The sequence below is a fragment of the Bradysia coprophila genome, chromosome II (assembly GCF_014529535.1).
Source record: "Bradysia coprophila strain Holo2 chromosome II, BU_Bcop_v1, whole genome shotgun sequence".
Classification (NCBI taxonomy): Eukaryota; Metazoa; Arthropoda; class Insecta; order Diptera; family Sciaridae; genus Bradysia; species Bradysia coprophila.
In genome coordinates, this window is record NC_050735.1 from 1258530 (window position 1) to 1276272 (window position 17743).

The 17743-nt window shown below is 33.7% G+C and overlaps 1 protein-coding gene across 11 annotated transcripts in view; it reads right to left on the bottom strand.

The window, feature by feature from the left end:
- LOC119067163 (alpha-actinin, sarcomeric) overlaps window positions 1–17743 on the bottom strand; it is a 45949-nt gene that overhangs the window by 7190 nt on the left and 21016 nt on the right. For all 11 annotated transcript variants that reach the window (XM_037170006.1, XM_037170722.1, XM_037170161.1 and 8 more), the window contains exons 3-4: window positions 1207–1368; window positions 10–264 (exon numbers count right to left, since the gene is read on the bottom strand). In XM_037170006.1, the coding sequence (XP_037025901.1) occupies window positions 10–264; window positions 1207–1368 (417 nt within the window). The remainder of the gene's footprint in view (window positions 1–9; window positions 265–1206; window positions 1369–17743) is intronic.

The window sequence follows — 17743 nt, forward strand, 5'->3', positions numbered from 1 at the left end:
CAACATTACCTTGAAACTGAGATGGAAATTTTGTACATTAACATTCTTGTATGGAGCAGTTTTGCGTTGACACCACAACAAGAGACCTTCTTTCGCTGTCATTTCTTCAACAGAAATGTCCTGAATGGCGAAACGCAAAATAATCGTCCAGATCATACCGAGCGTCATTTTTAGATTACCATCGACGATTTCTTCGGCACCAATGGACACTAATTTTACACCTTTTGAGGCGATGAAATCGAGCGCCTTGTTGACATTGGCAATCTGTTTGCGAAGAGAACGAAATTTTATTGAAGTTGTGTTGATCATTATCACGTTGTTAATGTATACGTATACTGGTATAGAGACGAGTATTCTGTGAATGGTAAATTCACGATTTCGAGTATTATCAGTCTGGATTGTACCCTTTACTCAATTGCCCATATTCGAGCAATTGATTCCTGAAAATTTTCGAAGTTCTTGTTCCAAAATTCTTGAAATTTCCCGAAACTCTTGAAATTTCCCGAAATTCTTGAAATTTCCCGAAATTCTTGAAATTTCCCGAAATTCTTGAAATTTCCAAAAATTCTTGAAATTTCCTAAAATTCTTGAAATTTCCCGAAATTCTTGAAATTTTCCGAAATTCTTGAAATTTCCTGAAATTCTTGAAATTGTCGAAGTTATTGAAATTTCCCAAAATTCTTGAAATTTCCCGAAATACTTGAAATTTCCCGAAATACTTCCCGAAAATTTTTACAGTCATGAAATTTCCCAAAATTCCTCGAAATTCTTGAAAGGTATCGGAATTCTTGAATTTTCCCAAAATTCATGAAAATTGTCTTCTTGAAAATTCTCGGAAATTTTGACAATTTCCAACAATCAAATTATAAATTTAAAAATCTATTGCATCATTAGCTCGCAAACTATTCACGCAGATGTCTAGTCTATTCATGTATACGCAGATGTATTATAATTTTGTGAAATATTCGAAGCAAAGGCAAAGAAAATGTTGAGTTCGAACGAATTAACGAATTCTCTTTTTTTCGGTAAAATAAATGAAAATAAAAAAAATTTGAAATGTAAATACGGTAAATAGATAAAAACTTTGATGATAAACAATATCGCTGTGGTGTCGATTAACATCCGATCATCAGCTAACTTAAACTGTACCGAGTCGAGTGCGTAACGCGTATATATTATAACACAACACACATTTGTAAACATTACCTTGTGAAATCGCATTTTGCCACGATCTGGCTTTGGTAGTGTTTCGCCGGATATGACTTCGAGCAGAAGCATGAGTTTGAGTCCATTGCGGAAGTCATCCTCTATATTATCTATAGCTGTACCAGCTTTTCGTAAGTGACTGTTACACCAGGCTGTGAATGTCTGGAAACAAATAACAATAATAATAACATTTTAGAACATTCAGTTGCGTTACACTTAAATGATAATGTAATAATGGTTCACATTTGAATAAATTGTCTTAGGAACAGACAGATAGATATATGTAGTAGATAGATGGGCTGTCGTCTCAACAGTAGTTTTTTTTCTTAAATAATTTAAAACAATAAGACATTTACAGATTTTAATTTAGAAATTAGTCATCCATACGATAAAATTATTAGTTGTGCCATGGTTGGTATTACATGCCTAAGAGATTTTTTTTTGTTTAATCCATTGTTTATTTATACTCGTTCGGCAGCTATATTTATAAAGAGAGAGAAAAAAATCCGCATCTTGACTACAAGAAAAATTAGAACAGATGGTTCTGATGATTTGACTCCATTTATCGATTCAGACATTGGAATGGAATTTTGTTGAAATATTTATGCAGCAAATAGTTTTGCAGTGACTTATACGGATTGTCAGTCATGATGGAACTTAATTTGTTATTAAATGATAATTCATGTTTTTCCTATTTTCTTTTGATCTGAGAATTTTCAGCAGATTCAACATCCATTTCGTGGCATAAAAGACAACATTGTTAAGAGCTTACTTTTTGTTACATGTTCGTTAATGGTTATTTTCCTAACGTATGCTAAAAGGCTCTTTTTTTTACCGAATGAGAGGTTTCCAGCACGAGCCGGAGGCGAGCATAAGTTAAGAACAGTCTTTTCCAAAATGACGCTAGAAATACGCGAGGACGTCGCGACATTTCAGTACTAGTTAAGAAGAGGTCCTTCACTTTACTAGGGATGTAAAGTAAAACGTTATACTACACTCGGGAAATAATTGATTACTTCCCTGGTATAGTAATGTACTATTATCAGACACGATGTGCATGTACTGCCACAGTAAAAAAAATGTTCTTATGCAAACTTGCACAAATGACGAGTGATGTGGCTCACTTTGATTCAACGGAAAGCTGAGGTCATCAAAATTTGGGGGGAAAATGTCTTATTCCATTTGGGACATTGATTCATGAATAATAATTGAAAAAATTGACAAACTTAACTACATCAGTCTAAGAATTCCTCTGTATATCTAAAGCAACTACAAGATGAAAATACAGTTCGTTATCGTTGCTGCTAAACCTGACAGGTTTAACCTGAGGTTTCCAGTTATACCAAATATGTGTGTGTAGTGAATCAGTACTACTGGTACGATGATATGCAAATATTGACACTCTGCTCGAAGAATCCAGTATGGAAGGAGAATTTTATCAAAAAATTCCCTTTTGCAGCGATAACAGCTGTTGACATTCTTTTCGTAATCAGCGCACCAAAACCGATTAAAAATGTCTGCACATTTACATCTGGAATCTAATTTTTGCTGACAAAACCACTTCTCATAGCCAAAGGGAACAGTACGAAGCAAAAAGTTGTGAAAAGTGCTGAGCGTGGTAATTTCGTATGGACTAACATTTAAAGGGAAGTTCCTACTATTGAACGAGATCTAACCTGTTACAGACGGCAAGCATATGACCAGTATTATTATCGGGTCTATTACTTCCATCGGTCAAAGCATTTTTAATCGGTTGATTTCAAATCTTGTACTTCAATTAGTTTAACATGCATTTTACTATATAAAGAATTACCTAGAGCTTGTCTTTATTTTCGTCGTCATTATCGATAACAGATGAATAGCCGTGTGTGACACGTAAAATACAAATCAAGTGGACTTAATGCGTTGAAATGCTTGCAAGACAGTGGATTAGGTAATTAACAAAATAATTTGGTTCAAAAATTGAAACAATGCGAATACGATAGAGTCAAGATAATCAATTATGAACATGAAAAAATGTACATCTCGCTTCGCTCGTATGGAAAACTTAGTACTATTGCTACAAAAATTGACAAGGTTGCACAATTATCAACAAAACCAACCACTGCAAATATTTGTTTGCACACACAGGATTTTACTTGTTTTGAACATTTTTTAAAAATAAATGTTATGCGAGTCAGTGTCAGTATACTATTTTGGGACAATTTACGGAATTATGAGGGGGAGACAATTGCAGCTATTTAAATCCCCTTGCAATGAACAGATAAGTGAAAATAATTGTGTTGAAATAATTTGTCAAGAACACAGAACATTAACTTTAAAAGAATGGTTGTGCCAATTTGACACCCACATTGATTACTTATTTTTGTGTTATTGTTGAAAATAGTCAACCAAAATAAACAATATTTTAGCTAGGCATGACTTGAAGTAAATAAGACAATAATAAACTGAGGTGAATATCGTAACACAATTCATTGAATGTATAAATCATTCGGAAATCAAATCGATTTTTTCTTCTTCTTTTAATTAAAATCCGCCAAGATGATTAACCTAAACACAGAAATCTAAATTTCGTATTTTCATCACCCACCCAGGAATATAATGTAAAGCAAACAACAGTCAATTTTCTTGTCGATGTTCTCCTGCAATTTGTTTTATTTCTTTTTTCTTTCTTGAGAATTTTCCTTAGTTTTTTATTTCGTTTAACCAACAACACGATTAACCCATACATAAAACATTTGGCGAACAACTGTGTGCGAATGCTTCTTAGCGCATCCAACAGACTGCCAAGTAAAATTAAATTATTTTCTGTCGTGTAATGATTCGGTTAAGTATAATCTCAACTATTCAACTACTATACACACGTTCGCCTCAGATTACATGCGTCCAAAAATGGATTGCAAGGCACATATATATTATGTTATGTATATATAATAATCATATGTTTACGTACACATCACATCGGTCAATGCTGGTAGCATAATGTTATTTTTTTCGCCAGAAGAATTTTGTTTGCAACACTGTTGAGATTTATGAATGTTATCGATTCATATCGGACGGAACATTTTGACAAATTTTTTGAATGAAAAATTCATTTAGATTTCATCGGAATGTTCAGACGACTGAGTAACGATCTCATTATTAAATGTTTTGATTCTGAAAATGTTGATTATGGAGGTGTTGTTAATGTGGATTATGAATAAAAATGGATTAGTGGGTCTTCGACCTGACATTGACAATTGAATCAACATAATGCAAAATTGGTGAAATTTTACTTAATGAAGAGTCGTTATCATTTAAGTCGTCCGAGTCGTTATCATTAAAGTCGTCCGTGTGTCGATAGTGCGTAAATATTTGCTTCAAAAAACGTTACAGGTGACGTCAGTGAAATTTAGACATGAATTTGCTTCAGCTGTTTTTCAGCTGCACAACTCATATAAACAAACTTCTCATACGTCTTTTAGCTGTTCGTACATTTGTTTGAATGAATAGACTAGTTGAACAACAGCTGATGAAAATTCAAGTCTTAATTTCTCTGACGTCCCCCATACTTTCGAAGGACTTTCTTTTGTGATGACAAAGCCTCGAAACGAAGAACTTCAAGATCTTACACATAAGATCTTCGTCATGGCATGCAGTTAATTATTAAAACATTTTCCATGATATAAGAATGAGTCTATTGACTTAATGACTCAATACATTTCGAAGATATCTTCACACACACACAAAAAAAAAACATTATTGAACGATGCGGTGTATACGGTGAGTCAAAAGCTATAATAAATAATTTCTCCAATAAATTAGTTATGTTGATACTTGACGGAAGCGATCAATGAAATTTGTATGGTCGGTTACGGCTGTATTTAAAAACGAAAAAAACGAAGGAAAAAAACCTAAAGACTCATTTGAATACCTTATGATGCAATTGACACCGAAAAAAAATTCAGCAACAACATTGTTTTGTAAACAAACCAAAAATGTTTTATTTACAGCGGACTTGGTGGTTTCAGATTTATGTTACCTGTTGTGTTGCAGGTAAAAATGCATTTCACAACACATTGAAACCTGAACAGATGATATGAGTCGATCATGTGAGGCATTGGAAGCATTAGTTGTTTTAGGTTTCAGCAAAGATACAACAATGTCCCTCTTACAGACTGTAATACAGTCGACGTCAGTGAAATTTAGAGATGAATTTTCATCAGCTGTTTTTCAGCTGATCCACTAATTGTATCATTTTTTGTGGAATGAACAGGACACGATCTACAAAATCGAAACTAATCCTAATACTAATAGTAATAACTCTGAACTGTGACATAAAAGAAGCATCGTCATAGAGAATGTCAGCAAGTTTTTCTTCAGCGACCACATTATGAAACGATTTAAATTTAAATAAAAAACTCGATAATTTATGCTGCTGTTGTGGATAAAAAAAATGGTTTGAAAGAATCCTGTTTCAACTTCTTGTTATGGTAAAACGCAAAATAATATTTCTCTTATACAGAACTGTCGCGTTCGTGTCAGCTAATGTATTCCATTTTCCCGTTTTTAAATAATCAATTAATCACACAGGCGACATATCTTCAACCACATCTGTCGTAATATATCCGAGATCAGAATGTAGCAATGCAATCAAATTATTTACAATTATGGAGACGAAACGTTTTTCTTCTCGATAAATCAGTTGGAAGTAAATCAGAAAAATGTTAGGTCACGGTCATCGAAAGAACGGCATGCATGACGTGTGGCAGCAAGCTGCGATATGATGGGAAGGCAATGTCAATAGCATGAGAACTTTCATAGATAAATCGAGATTAATAAGAGGACTTTGGGTCACGGATCGGTCTCTGAAAAGTTGAATTAGCAAAGTACATTAGACTTAAATTTCTAACTGCAAGAAACCTGGTGGATGAGGGGGCGGACTAAGGTTTTTAGCGCCTCTGGCAAATAAAAGTTCAGCGCCACATTTGAAAAATTTAGCTTTTGTTTTGTTTTAGAATTTATTGCACGCATTTTAGAGAGAATAATTGTGACAGTTGGGATCAAAAGTCGGTCTATTCCATCTGTCAAAGTGACGTTTAAAACGTCAAACAAAATTTTGTATGTGAAATTTTCACAAAATCGGTAATTTTTTCTTAATTCTATTCCACTAATCGCATTGAGGAAAAATAAACGATTTTGTGACCATTTTACATAAAAAAATTGGTTTGACGTTTTAAACGTCACATTGACAGATGGAATAGACCGACTTTTGATCTTAACTGTCACAATTACAAATTTGTATGGTGCTCGAGTTCCTCCAGCGCCAACTTATTACAGCGCCATGGGCACGGTACCGAATTTCCCATAGGCTAATCCGCCACTGGCTGATGCAAAAAAGAGAATGTTGATAAATGGAAAACGCAGCTGAATTGTCAATCTCACTGACGCAAAATTGTTCATGTGTTCTCGGCCTTAGACCAAAAACACACGAGTTCACGAGTAGTTATATGCATGACTTGATGGGATCGACAATCATGCTGCATTTTTCATAGTTTAGCCTTTGGTGAACATCGGAATACAATTCAAAAAGCAGCAGAAATTGACAATTTCTAAAACGTAAAATTGTTCGTGTGTTGTCGGCTTTACCAAAAATCATAAATCAAGAAAGTCAGAGATAATTTCACTGTCCATTTAAAAATTGCGAAAATTAATTCGCCATACGAATGTCACGAGTTCTGAAACTCAGCTAAAACTTATTTTGAATAGAAACGGCTCTTAGCCTATTCCATTTCCCGTCTCTATTCGAAAATACGAAAATTAATTTAATACCACAACGTGCACTAAGCCACAAAATTAACATTTAACTAAATTCATGTTATTAATTGCAATGTAATAATACCGCAAAGAAAGCCACAACAACAGTGAAATGTAAAACAATCTTTGTTGTTTCGATTCGAGATCACTTCAAACATGTTGTTATATGGATACGTTGTTACGATGACAAAAACGAGATGAATGATACATGAATTTAACGATGTTGTTTTCTCCGTTTGAGATTAGCTTTGCATTCGATCAACATAAAAGATACATAATAGATACATTGAGACGAGTTTAAAATTGTATTCTAGTAATGTCGAGAGACGAGTTTGTTCATATTATAAAAATAGTTTGATCCGACAACTTATCGTTCACTAAATTGTTTTTTTTTTTGAAAGGAGAGAACCTCATTTACATATCCACACACAACAAAGCATTTAATGAATTGGAACGTGATATTAGGTTTTCGGTAATTTGCCCGTCATCCGCTAAAACAATAAGTAATACGAAAACAAAGCAGAATTCAAAAAACAAAATACGAAAAAAATGAAAGGCCGAAACAATTGCTAAATTATCGAACAAACGAACTTTTTGTATGGACTGCGGACAATGGGCATGTATTACGTGCGTAACAAAAAAAAATTATTGTCAAGGCCGTTCCACTAGCAAGACGATTTTTACCGTTATATTTGATGGGTGCATCACCAAGTTTAATTTATTGGTTATATATACACTTACACTCGCCCTCATACAACCTAAAAAAACCAACCAATCCCGTTTCAACATTAACGTATGGCTGTTTGTAATGATCTGATTCAGCTTCTGGGATGTTGTTTTGCAACATTTTCTTTTCTTTCGATTGAAAGTATTCTACGTTGGGTTATTTAACATACCTATACGACTCAACGAGATGTGCAGTGCAACGAACGTTATATATTCAAGGTATGTTTTTTTGATAGTATAACCAACACAATATCAGAATGCCATGGTAATGCGACGACAATTTTTATACACTCTTATTAAATAATAAAAGGAAAACCACGTAGCTATGCAATAACTGGTTACAGGCTATATCAAATTGTAATGAAAGATCATAAGAAAACAGAAAACGTATGTGCTACAAAAGGGAACATGCAAAGAGGCCCGTACGAATGGACGTAAAATCCTAATCGTATGCAGAGCCGAATTAAGGTCTTCAGCAACGGGGCTATTTGGTTTTCAGCGCCAATAGTAAGTAATCAGTTGTCTCGCTAACTTTTACGTTTACCGCAAACAGTTTGCTAATATTGATGTTCATGTTTCGAGCGAAGCGAGTTATACTATTCTTAGGCCTTGAAAATTGACTGCTGAAGATTAATGATTGTGAATCAACTTTGCACACACAAAACTCGGTCAGTAGATTGTAGATTTGAGTGCTACTTCACTTTCGGCAGATCGGTCTTCTATCACTTCATTAGGCATGGGCGATAATGAAAATGATTATCGATAATTATCAATTATCGATAATCAATAATTATCGACTTTTTTTATCGAAAATTATCAAAAAAATATCGATAATCGATAATTATTGATATTTTGATAATTATCAAGATATCGATAATTCGATATATCGATATTTCGGTCCGAAAATCCGATATTTATCGATATATTCCGATATATCGGTACATTATCATGAATTTTCAGATAAATATCAAAATATCGATATTTTGATAATTATCGAATTTCGATATTTTGATAATTATCGATAATTATTAAATTATCAATAACGATATGATTAATCAATTATCGATAATTTCTGTCGATTGATATTATCGATAATTTTGAACGCCTCCCATCCCTACACTTCATACGAACAATATTTTCATGGATTAGTTTTTTTAAGCTCGCAGGATTCAGCCTGATATTTGTGATAGTCACGATAACAATTCCCACAATCAATTAAGAAAAACTTTGTTAACTGTGGACCGGTATGTTCCTTAAATCTATTACTGCTTATTACTGCCACTAATCAAAGGACAAGGGCAAGGTGTATAGACGAGGAGGTAGCGTCTTATATAAACGAATCAAAGCTATTTCGTCTGCACAACCTCCAAAGAGACTTCTTATAAACCTTCTTTTATGCAAAACTTTTGCAAGCATTTCGATAGCGAAAATTGGCTACTTCACCATGGTTTTAACTAAGTTGCACTAATTTAAATGTTACCTGTCTACAACCTTTAACTAACTTAACATTTGTAAGTCGTATGTTGTAGTCTAAGATATGCTTGGAAGCCCCTATAGCCCATTGGTATAATCGGGCATTGATTGCATTTTGGATTAGCGTGCCGAATACATTATATGCATAGCTCTAAAAGTAAACATCTTAAATGCCCACGATCGTCATAAAATGTACATATTCATTCAAAGTTGCATGCGTCCATTAAACCAAATTTCTATCTGCCACTCAGATTAATGTTAGCTCACATTTAGCTTTTAATTTTCGACATAAGACAACTAACAACACACGTTTGAACACGAAACATGAAGTATTTTCGACTGAATTGTTGAAACAAAGGTTCATTTTCGGTAATGTGTCGGTCGATTACTCAATTCTTAAAAGCAATACAAACAAAAAAAAAATGTGTGTGCAATGCAAGTATATTACTAATTAACAGACCGAGTCAATAAACTTATGAAGTAAATGGTCTAAATGGATCTGTTTCAAAATAAAAATGACATGAGACTTTACAGAGCTCTCATAATTTCACATTTTACCGAGGATACGATTGTTTTTATAGAAGATTGAAGACTTGGTGCAGGTGCACATATTGCAATAATAATAATTGTAGTGAATCGTTCAATTGGCTTGTGTTTTAACCGCTACCATACCCTTTGGCAATTTGATAAAGTCTTCAGGCAACGTAACAAAAACAAAATCATTTCTAATTAAGCGGAAACCTGATGCCGCCTAATCATTAGAATATTGAAAAATGATATAGAATTGCCGACTAATGTGATGTGGATGCGGCTAGTAATGTTTTAATAATTATCGTGCACAATGAACTGTATAGTGCAGATAAATAAATTCTATAAATTTTTGTCTTCGCGACACAACCGACACAAATATTTACTTAACCAAAATTTATCAATTTCGTTGGAAACAATTTTATACACAAACATTGAGCCTTATGCCCAAAACAAAACTACCAAAAAAAACGCTTCGACTATTGATTCAAACTGTTAATGATGACTGAAGATGAGCAATATTTATTCGAGAAATTACCGGTGAGTGATCATCGGCTGGTTGTAATGAAATTTTTCAGAGATTCATGCATCTTGTTTCGTTGAACTTGTTTTGGTAATTGAATTACGGTACAAAGATCATAAATCTGGTAGCAATTTTACTTCGGCGAGAGTAATAAATAAAATTTCCATTTAACAAGGTGAATAATTTGTCCACACCGTCAAGCACAAATTTTCAATTTCAGCTGCGATTTTAATAACACATTAGTCATCACAATTACCATTGCTTTATAATTAGATATTGAAGAGATTGAGCAGAGGTCATGAACATTCAGTACACAATTGGCCTTAAACGACCTTGATGTGATAATAGGTCAAGGTCAACCCATACAAGATGAATTAAGAATGTTACTTAAACTTAACAGAGACACTGATTAATTAAGACAGTAGCTTTAATGTTCCTACTGCCTTTGCGGAAAAACCTTTGCTTGCAGCTAGAAATAATCGAGAATTGTCAATTATTACAAAAGTTAGGATTACGAATTCATGTAAGAAATTCATTGAAAGTCTAAGCAAATTTATCGAGAGTTCAGAATCCATACGAGGCCTAATTCCTCAAGAGTCTTAATACTACTCCAGAGTGATACAAAACTTCCCGAGAAAGTTACATAAAAATCCTCAAGAGTCACATAAAGCAGCTTTATTAAAGCTCCTAGAGAGTCTCATAAAACTTCTCGGGGATCCCATAGAACTCCTAGACAGTTATATATAGTTCCTCGAGAGTGAAAGAAGTTCGAGAATTGAAACTCTTGTCTACTCCGATCTAAAATTGTTATTTTTAGTTGTGTGGTTCCAACACCTTTGGTTCTAGCTGAAGAGCCGATCAATTTTTTTTTTACATTAGCTAAAGCATTGGTTGGGGTTGTGGGTGTCGATGACGTTGTGGAGCCAAAGTGTCTTCAGCAAACAATGAAATATGAATGAGAGTAATCGTCTCTCGTTGGTGTTAGTGATCGGCTGTATACAAGCTTAAAAGTTGTAGCAATTTTGTAGCATTTTTAACACCATCAAAAGATGATTGCTCTAATTAATATTTCATTTTTAGCTGAAAACACTAAAGCTCTACAACATTATCTACACCACTAATCGAGGCTTAAGCCGATTAGAAAGAATCGTTTGTCTCTTAGTCTGGTCTAAATCATGTATCTTCAATAATTATAAAAAATGGACGAGGTTATCGATAATATCAAAAGTCTTGAGGTATAAATAGTGAATCTCTATGAGTTAGATCAGCAATATTGCCAATATTCGAAACAAAAATTCATTCACAGCAAATATTTAAAAAGAAGAAGAAGTAGAATGCTACAACATACACCCGTCCAAATATTACATTCACTCAACGAAACTATTGAATGAAAAATGAAAAATAATTTTAAATTCATGGTTGAATTATCTTCGAGAATCAAGTCTCGAGAAAGCACTTAATCGGTCATCGCATGCCACAGATAAAACATCAAAATACATTATAATCCTCAAAACTGGCCAAGGCACACACTGTGTATACATTTGACTTAATATTATAATTTTTCAAGGTGACCCAAAATAAAGTCGCTTCAATAAGTTTCGTAAATACTCAGAAAACACAGAATTTCATTCACTCCATTTCTAAGTGAAAATACATTCTATGTCGTATATGTTGAAGAAGATAACGCTTATAGCGCGTATCGTTTATACGATATGACAGAATTTAACTCTAGATCATATAATTATCATAAAAAAAGACCAACCGAAAAGTATAAATAGCAGAATATGAGCAAAACTTTTAAATTTAGTTCATATTCATGTATCTATGAACGTAAACTGACTGAAAAACTAAAAAAAAGTGCTTACGCATTCCTGAATGCTATGTGGCACAAAACATATAATTTTATTTGGTACAGCCGTCCGAGCACACAGAAGAAAAATAAAACGAACAAGAAGAAGAAAAAAATCAACATTTTCGTGTAGGAAAACCGATTTTGTAACACTAAAATTTTCATATGTAGATTAAGCTAAAAATAAATTATTTTTCACTAAATTTATATTTAAAACGTACAACACTACATTATTCATGTAGCTTAGCCAGCGAGTTTGTAGAAACATTCGAACACAACGTATATCTATGCACACAATGAGAACTATAGCACTTTTCGATACACTATGCTGCACTCTAATCAGCCTAGACATACATTTCTTCGTGAACATTGTTTTAGAAGGAAAATAAATTATTTTTTCTCAACCAAAAAAAAAAACTCTTCGACAGTAAGCTTCTCAAAAACTTACATTATTATGTGGGAATTTTGTTTATGAATTAAAATTAATTTTCTCGAAACGGATGAGTGCATCGAACCTTCTAACATGTAATAAGTAGGTAGTAGATTTTTCATATATTTTTTTAAATTAAAAACTGTCGAAAGATCACAGCTTTCTTTGGCACTAAAAACAAATTTCTTTTGTTTTACTACTCTGGCTGATTTGCTGAATATTTTAATGATTTTATAAATTAAAAATTGTATTTCTCCCACGATCATAAAGAAAACTAATGAAGTAGATATGCCACAATCGACATTCTTGGCTGAAAAGTGCAGATAAGAGTGTTAAACTCTTTTCATAGACTAAGTCAGATAAGAAAAGACAAAAAAATATCAGTTGATGTCCATAAATGACGTCCGTACTTTTTTTTAGCAGTTTCTGACCAACCCTTATCATCCACTGTGTCCTTTCGTCCGCTATATTTTTCTGACACCTTTCACATTGTTTGTGTGCCTTAGTCAATTTCTCCCCTGAGGGATCTTCCACAAATAACGTACACTTTTTTCAGTGCTGCCAGCTGCCTACACCATTAAATCATTAATAACTCAACAAATGTGCGTTTTCGTGAGTCAAATCCGTTATCTATCCTCCAATCGGGTGATAGAACACACATTTAGCTCACGAAACCGTATCCTTTACGAGTTAATAATTATTTAATGATGCTGGCAGCACTGAAAAAAGTGGACCTCATTTATGGATGACCCCCAAATCTGAACGTATTTTATGGAAATACAATATTGTCAACCAAAAGATCGAAATTTGATTCAGCTGGTCACTAACAGTGGTAAAATGTGATGTGCTTCTGTTGCAATCGGAAGACTTACCAATAACGATCTATACATTGATTGCAAGTCTGATTGAACGAAAATGTAGAACAAAGCATTAACATTAATACTTTTTCGGACTAGAAGCGAAGAGGAAGCGGAAGTTCTGGATGTGCACAGGTGACGAAAATTGCAGTAAAATTTAATAAAGAATGAAAAAGAAAAAAAAACTATGTGAGGGTCTCAGGTATATTTAACCAATTCAATTCTTGATAATTTCAGAGCTTTCATAGTGCCAAAACTTCTTAGGTTACACCAAACAATACAGACTGATAACCTTGACTTTGCTACACTTTAAACAATAACAGATTATTTATTCTCTGCACGAGAGCGACGTGTATATATACTTCGAGACAAGGAAAGTGTAATTACGTTGGAATCAAAGTCCATGTCTGGAATCGTACGTAATTCAATTGAATTCAATATCAACGAATGTAACGAAAGAGGAAAGTCCCCATTAAATACTAAAATGCAAACTAGTAAATGCTATCTCGTACGGGGACAAACAGTTCTTGCGAACAGCGTGACTGGCTGTACCAAGAATCTATGAATAAAAAAACAAATATTTGTTCTAGCAAAAAATTGCGTTCAAACTGATAAAAAAAATGTGTCACAGTAAACAAGTGTATTGAGGTTGTCTTGCAACAAAAAACAGTATAAAACGTTTATGGACGTTGAAATGCTACAACAGTTAACTTGGAGAAGTACAACAGTGATAATCATATCAATTAATTGAAAAATGTTTCAAGTGTTAGCTTGTATGCTGTGCTGTCATGCACTGACAATATCTGCGCAAACATGGCTACGAGCAGATAGTGGTAAGGAGGCGTACAAACAAATAGATGATGTCTTTGGCGGATCAGCAGTAGAAGTACCTGACTGCAAGCACAAAGTGAAACACATTACAGTGGCAAACGATAGTGAACTGAAGCGTGACGTCTTTCTGTTTCATATCCATGTCAATAAAGATGATGACACTTGCAGCAATTTCGACCGACAACGTACCGAAATCAAAATATCGAATCCGTCTCCCGATAAACTCAAAGGATTCAGAGACGAGACCGTTCACTTAACGTGGAATTTCAAATTGGATGCTGCATTCCAATCGTCTCAATCATTTTCGCATGTCCATCAATTGAAAGATGTGGGCGGAGAATCGGGTACACCGATTTTGACCATTTCGCCTCGGAAGGCCAACCCTGACGTTTTGCAAATTATTCATGTGGATTCGAGCGGTAAGAAGACGGTCATTGCTGACACCCCGTTGGCTCCATTTAAAGGGAACTGGGTTCATGTGGAAGAGAAGATTAAATATGCGAGCAATGGAAGTTACTATGTTAAAATCACGAAAGTAAGTGACGGATCCAATTTGATTACGGTTGACAAGAAAAATTTGGATATGTGGCGAACGGGAGCTGAATATGTCCGACCGAAATGGGGAATTTACAGAAGTCTTGACAGGAAAAATCAACTGCGAGACGAAATTGTGAGATTTGATAGTTTTTGTTTGGACAAAGGAAACAAGAACCGTTGTAAAGTAACATGATTTTGTGCGAACTGTAAAATATCTTCAGTTAACGTATAAGTGCCAGCTTCACGTCCAATTAATTCATTAAACTAGATTGGTTTCATTATCACCCTACTTAAGACTTAACAAGTTGCTGTAGAAATTAAAAACAATAACAACAACAATAACAAAATAGTCTTTTCTTCTGGATGTATCTCGTGAGATAATAAATTATAATTGCTGGTATTTGCTGCAGACGAACGGCTAAGAATATGGAAGGAATTTCGTTCGGTAAATAACGAGACTACGAGACAATTGTTCGCTGTAATCATAAACAATTTCTACAAAAATTATTATTGAAAACAATTTTCTTTAAAAAAAAATATTTTTTTAATTTAAATTCTTTTATGACTTAATTTATGCAGAACAATTTTTAAGGTGATCACACCACACACAAATGAATGTGAACTGTTACTATGTATGTTCTGCGATCATTCAACTCAGAGAGCAGCAAGAAACCCAACCAACAACAAAAAAACTGCTGCAACTTGCAACGCAACGAGTTCCTCTTATTTCACGAATGTGTACAATTATCTCAATATTGAGATCAATACAATTAAACTTAACGCCATCACCGAATCAAATCATATAATTACTATGCGCAAGCGCTTTATAATAACATACAATTCGTGTGAGCAATTTATAAGAGTATATTTTGAATACAGGTCAAGTTTTGGTTTCCTACCAGTGTGCAGATCTACACACCTCGATTGGTTGAATGCAATTATTTCGATCGGTATTGCTAGTCTGTCAAAGTAAGTCTATTTGAATTTGCAATCGATTAAATCTTGTTTTAGGGGTCATGCACGATTGACGTCATGATATTTTCTCAAATTTCTAACATACAGTCATAAAGCCTTCGTAACATGGAAATAGCACAAAATCTCTTAAATACCTCCTCTACTCCTCCTTTCTTATTTCTGTGGATAATTCCGGATAATTTCGGATAATTCCTAAAAACTTTCCTAAAAAATCGGAGAAAATTCTTGAAAATAGGAAACTTTCCAAAAATATTGGAGAAAATTACTAAAAATTCTGAAAAAAAAATCTTACAATTCGGAAAGTTTACTCAAAATTCGGAGATATTCCTAAAAATTCGGAAGAAATTCCTAAAAGTTTTTAAAGAATTTTTCTGAATTTTCAGAATTAAAATTTTTAAAATTCCTAAAAACCACTCCTGCACAAACGATTTGTGAACGGCCCCATACTTCCAATAAATCGCAATAAATAGATCATAATCGCAATGAAAACAATGAAACCAATACGTTAAAACGCAACCTAGAAGAGACCACGGAAACGGTCACGTTTCTAATATTTATTTTACTTTCAAAATTCATGAGTCTTATGTTACCAATGGACACAACAAATTTATTATAAATTCTGTCGCAACAAAATTAACTGCATTCGGTACGGTCGTTGGAAAACAACGTAGGACTCGAAAACATTCTCAATCTCAATCATACAACTTTGGTATACAATCGTACAATGCACATTGATAATTACAATGGACGAGCCTATGCGGTTGTTTCGTTATATGATACTTTTTTTTGTAGAGTATAACTAAGTCATTCATATTTTACGTTTCTCAGACGAATTCTATGGAAGTTAATATCTGTGGGTGTAAACTCAGAAAACACTTTAATTCAGGTTTTATGTACGTTAGTTAGCCTCGTTGAAAGAAATTTATTTTATTTTTTTATTTTTCTCTCACTCATCTCATATAAGAAATGGAATTGTGATATTATTCTTTCTCGATTTGAAATGAAAATTATTTATTAAAGTCAAGTCATGTTCGATTGAAAATGTTTAACCCAGCCACACTTCTGCTACAAAACTAATTAGTTCGAGAGATATCTCAAATAAAATTTGAATACCGAAAGAAAAGAAAAAAGATTATGTTTAGCACCTCCGACCATGACTGGAGTGAATACCAAATGGTTGTCTTTATATAAAATTAATAATTCGTCATTGAGACCATTCAAGACGAAATGCTTCACCGTACAATGGAATAGCATAAAATAAACATCGCCGCACATTTTGGGCGTAAAATTTTTCTCAAGTGATCACTAAATGAAAGCAGGCGCCTTCATGAAATGACCAGAGGTGTAAGAGTTTGGTCGAAACGCCATTTGTTGAAAGACATTTGATGGCGCTATTGACGGTAAAAGCGGAAAAAAGACTGTCTTCGTAGTCTTAAGCTAATAGAAAATCATCAAAATGTTTTATTCTTGGTACTTTTCAAGTTCATCGCTGAAGTATCATTTAAATAATAACCTGGCTATCAATAGAAAAGATTTTTTCTTTTTAATTGGACAGTGCTCCATAAAAAACAAAGAAAAAATCTCACGTTCAGATTTTGATGGTAGTGAAACATGAGAAATGCAAATCTGAACGAAAAACAAGAAGAAAAAACTTCAATTCACAGAGTTTCCGCATTGCACAATGTACAGTGCATACAGAATGGTGAATATGAAATCGATATTTTGTTTGGTTTTTAATTGACCAGCATTTCCTCAGTTTGCGTAGCTTTAGTAAAATATCATAACAAGGACTATTTTGCTAAATATAATTGAAAAAAGAGCATTAGATGCACTGCGTGTGGTATAATGGTAATAATATATAAAACGTGGTAAAAGTCTGGAGTGCGTAAGCTGTGGAAAACGGGTGGGTGGATTAACAAAAAGAAGAATTGAGCACTAAATTACTGAACAAACACTGATGTTGTGGATCTAAATATGGATACCTTAAATGCTGAACGATGTTGAATGTTAAG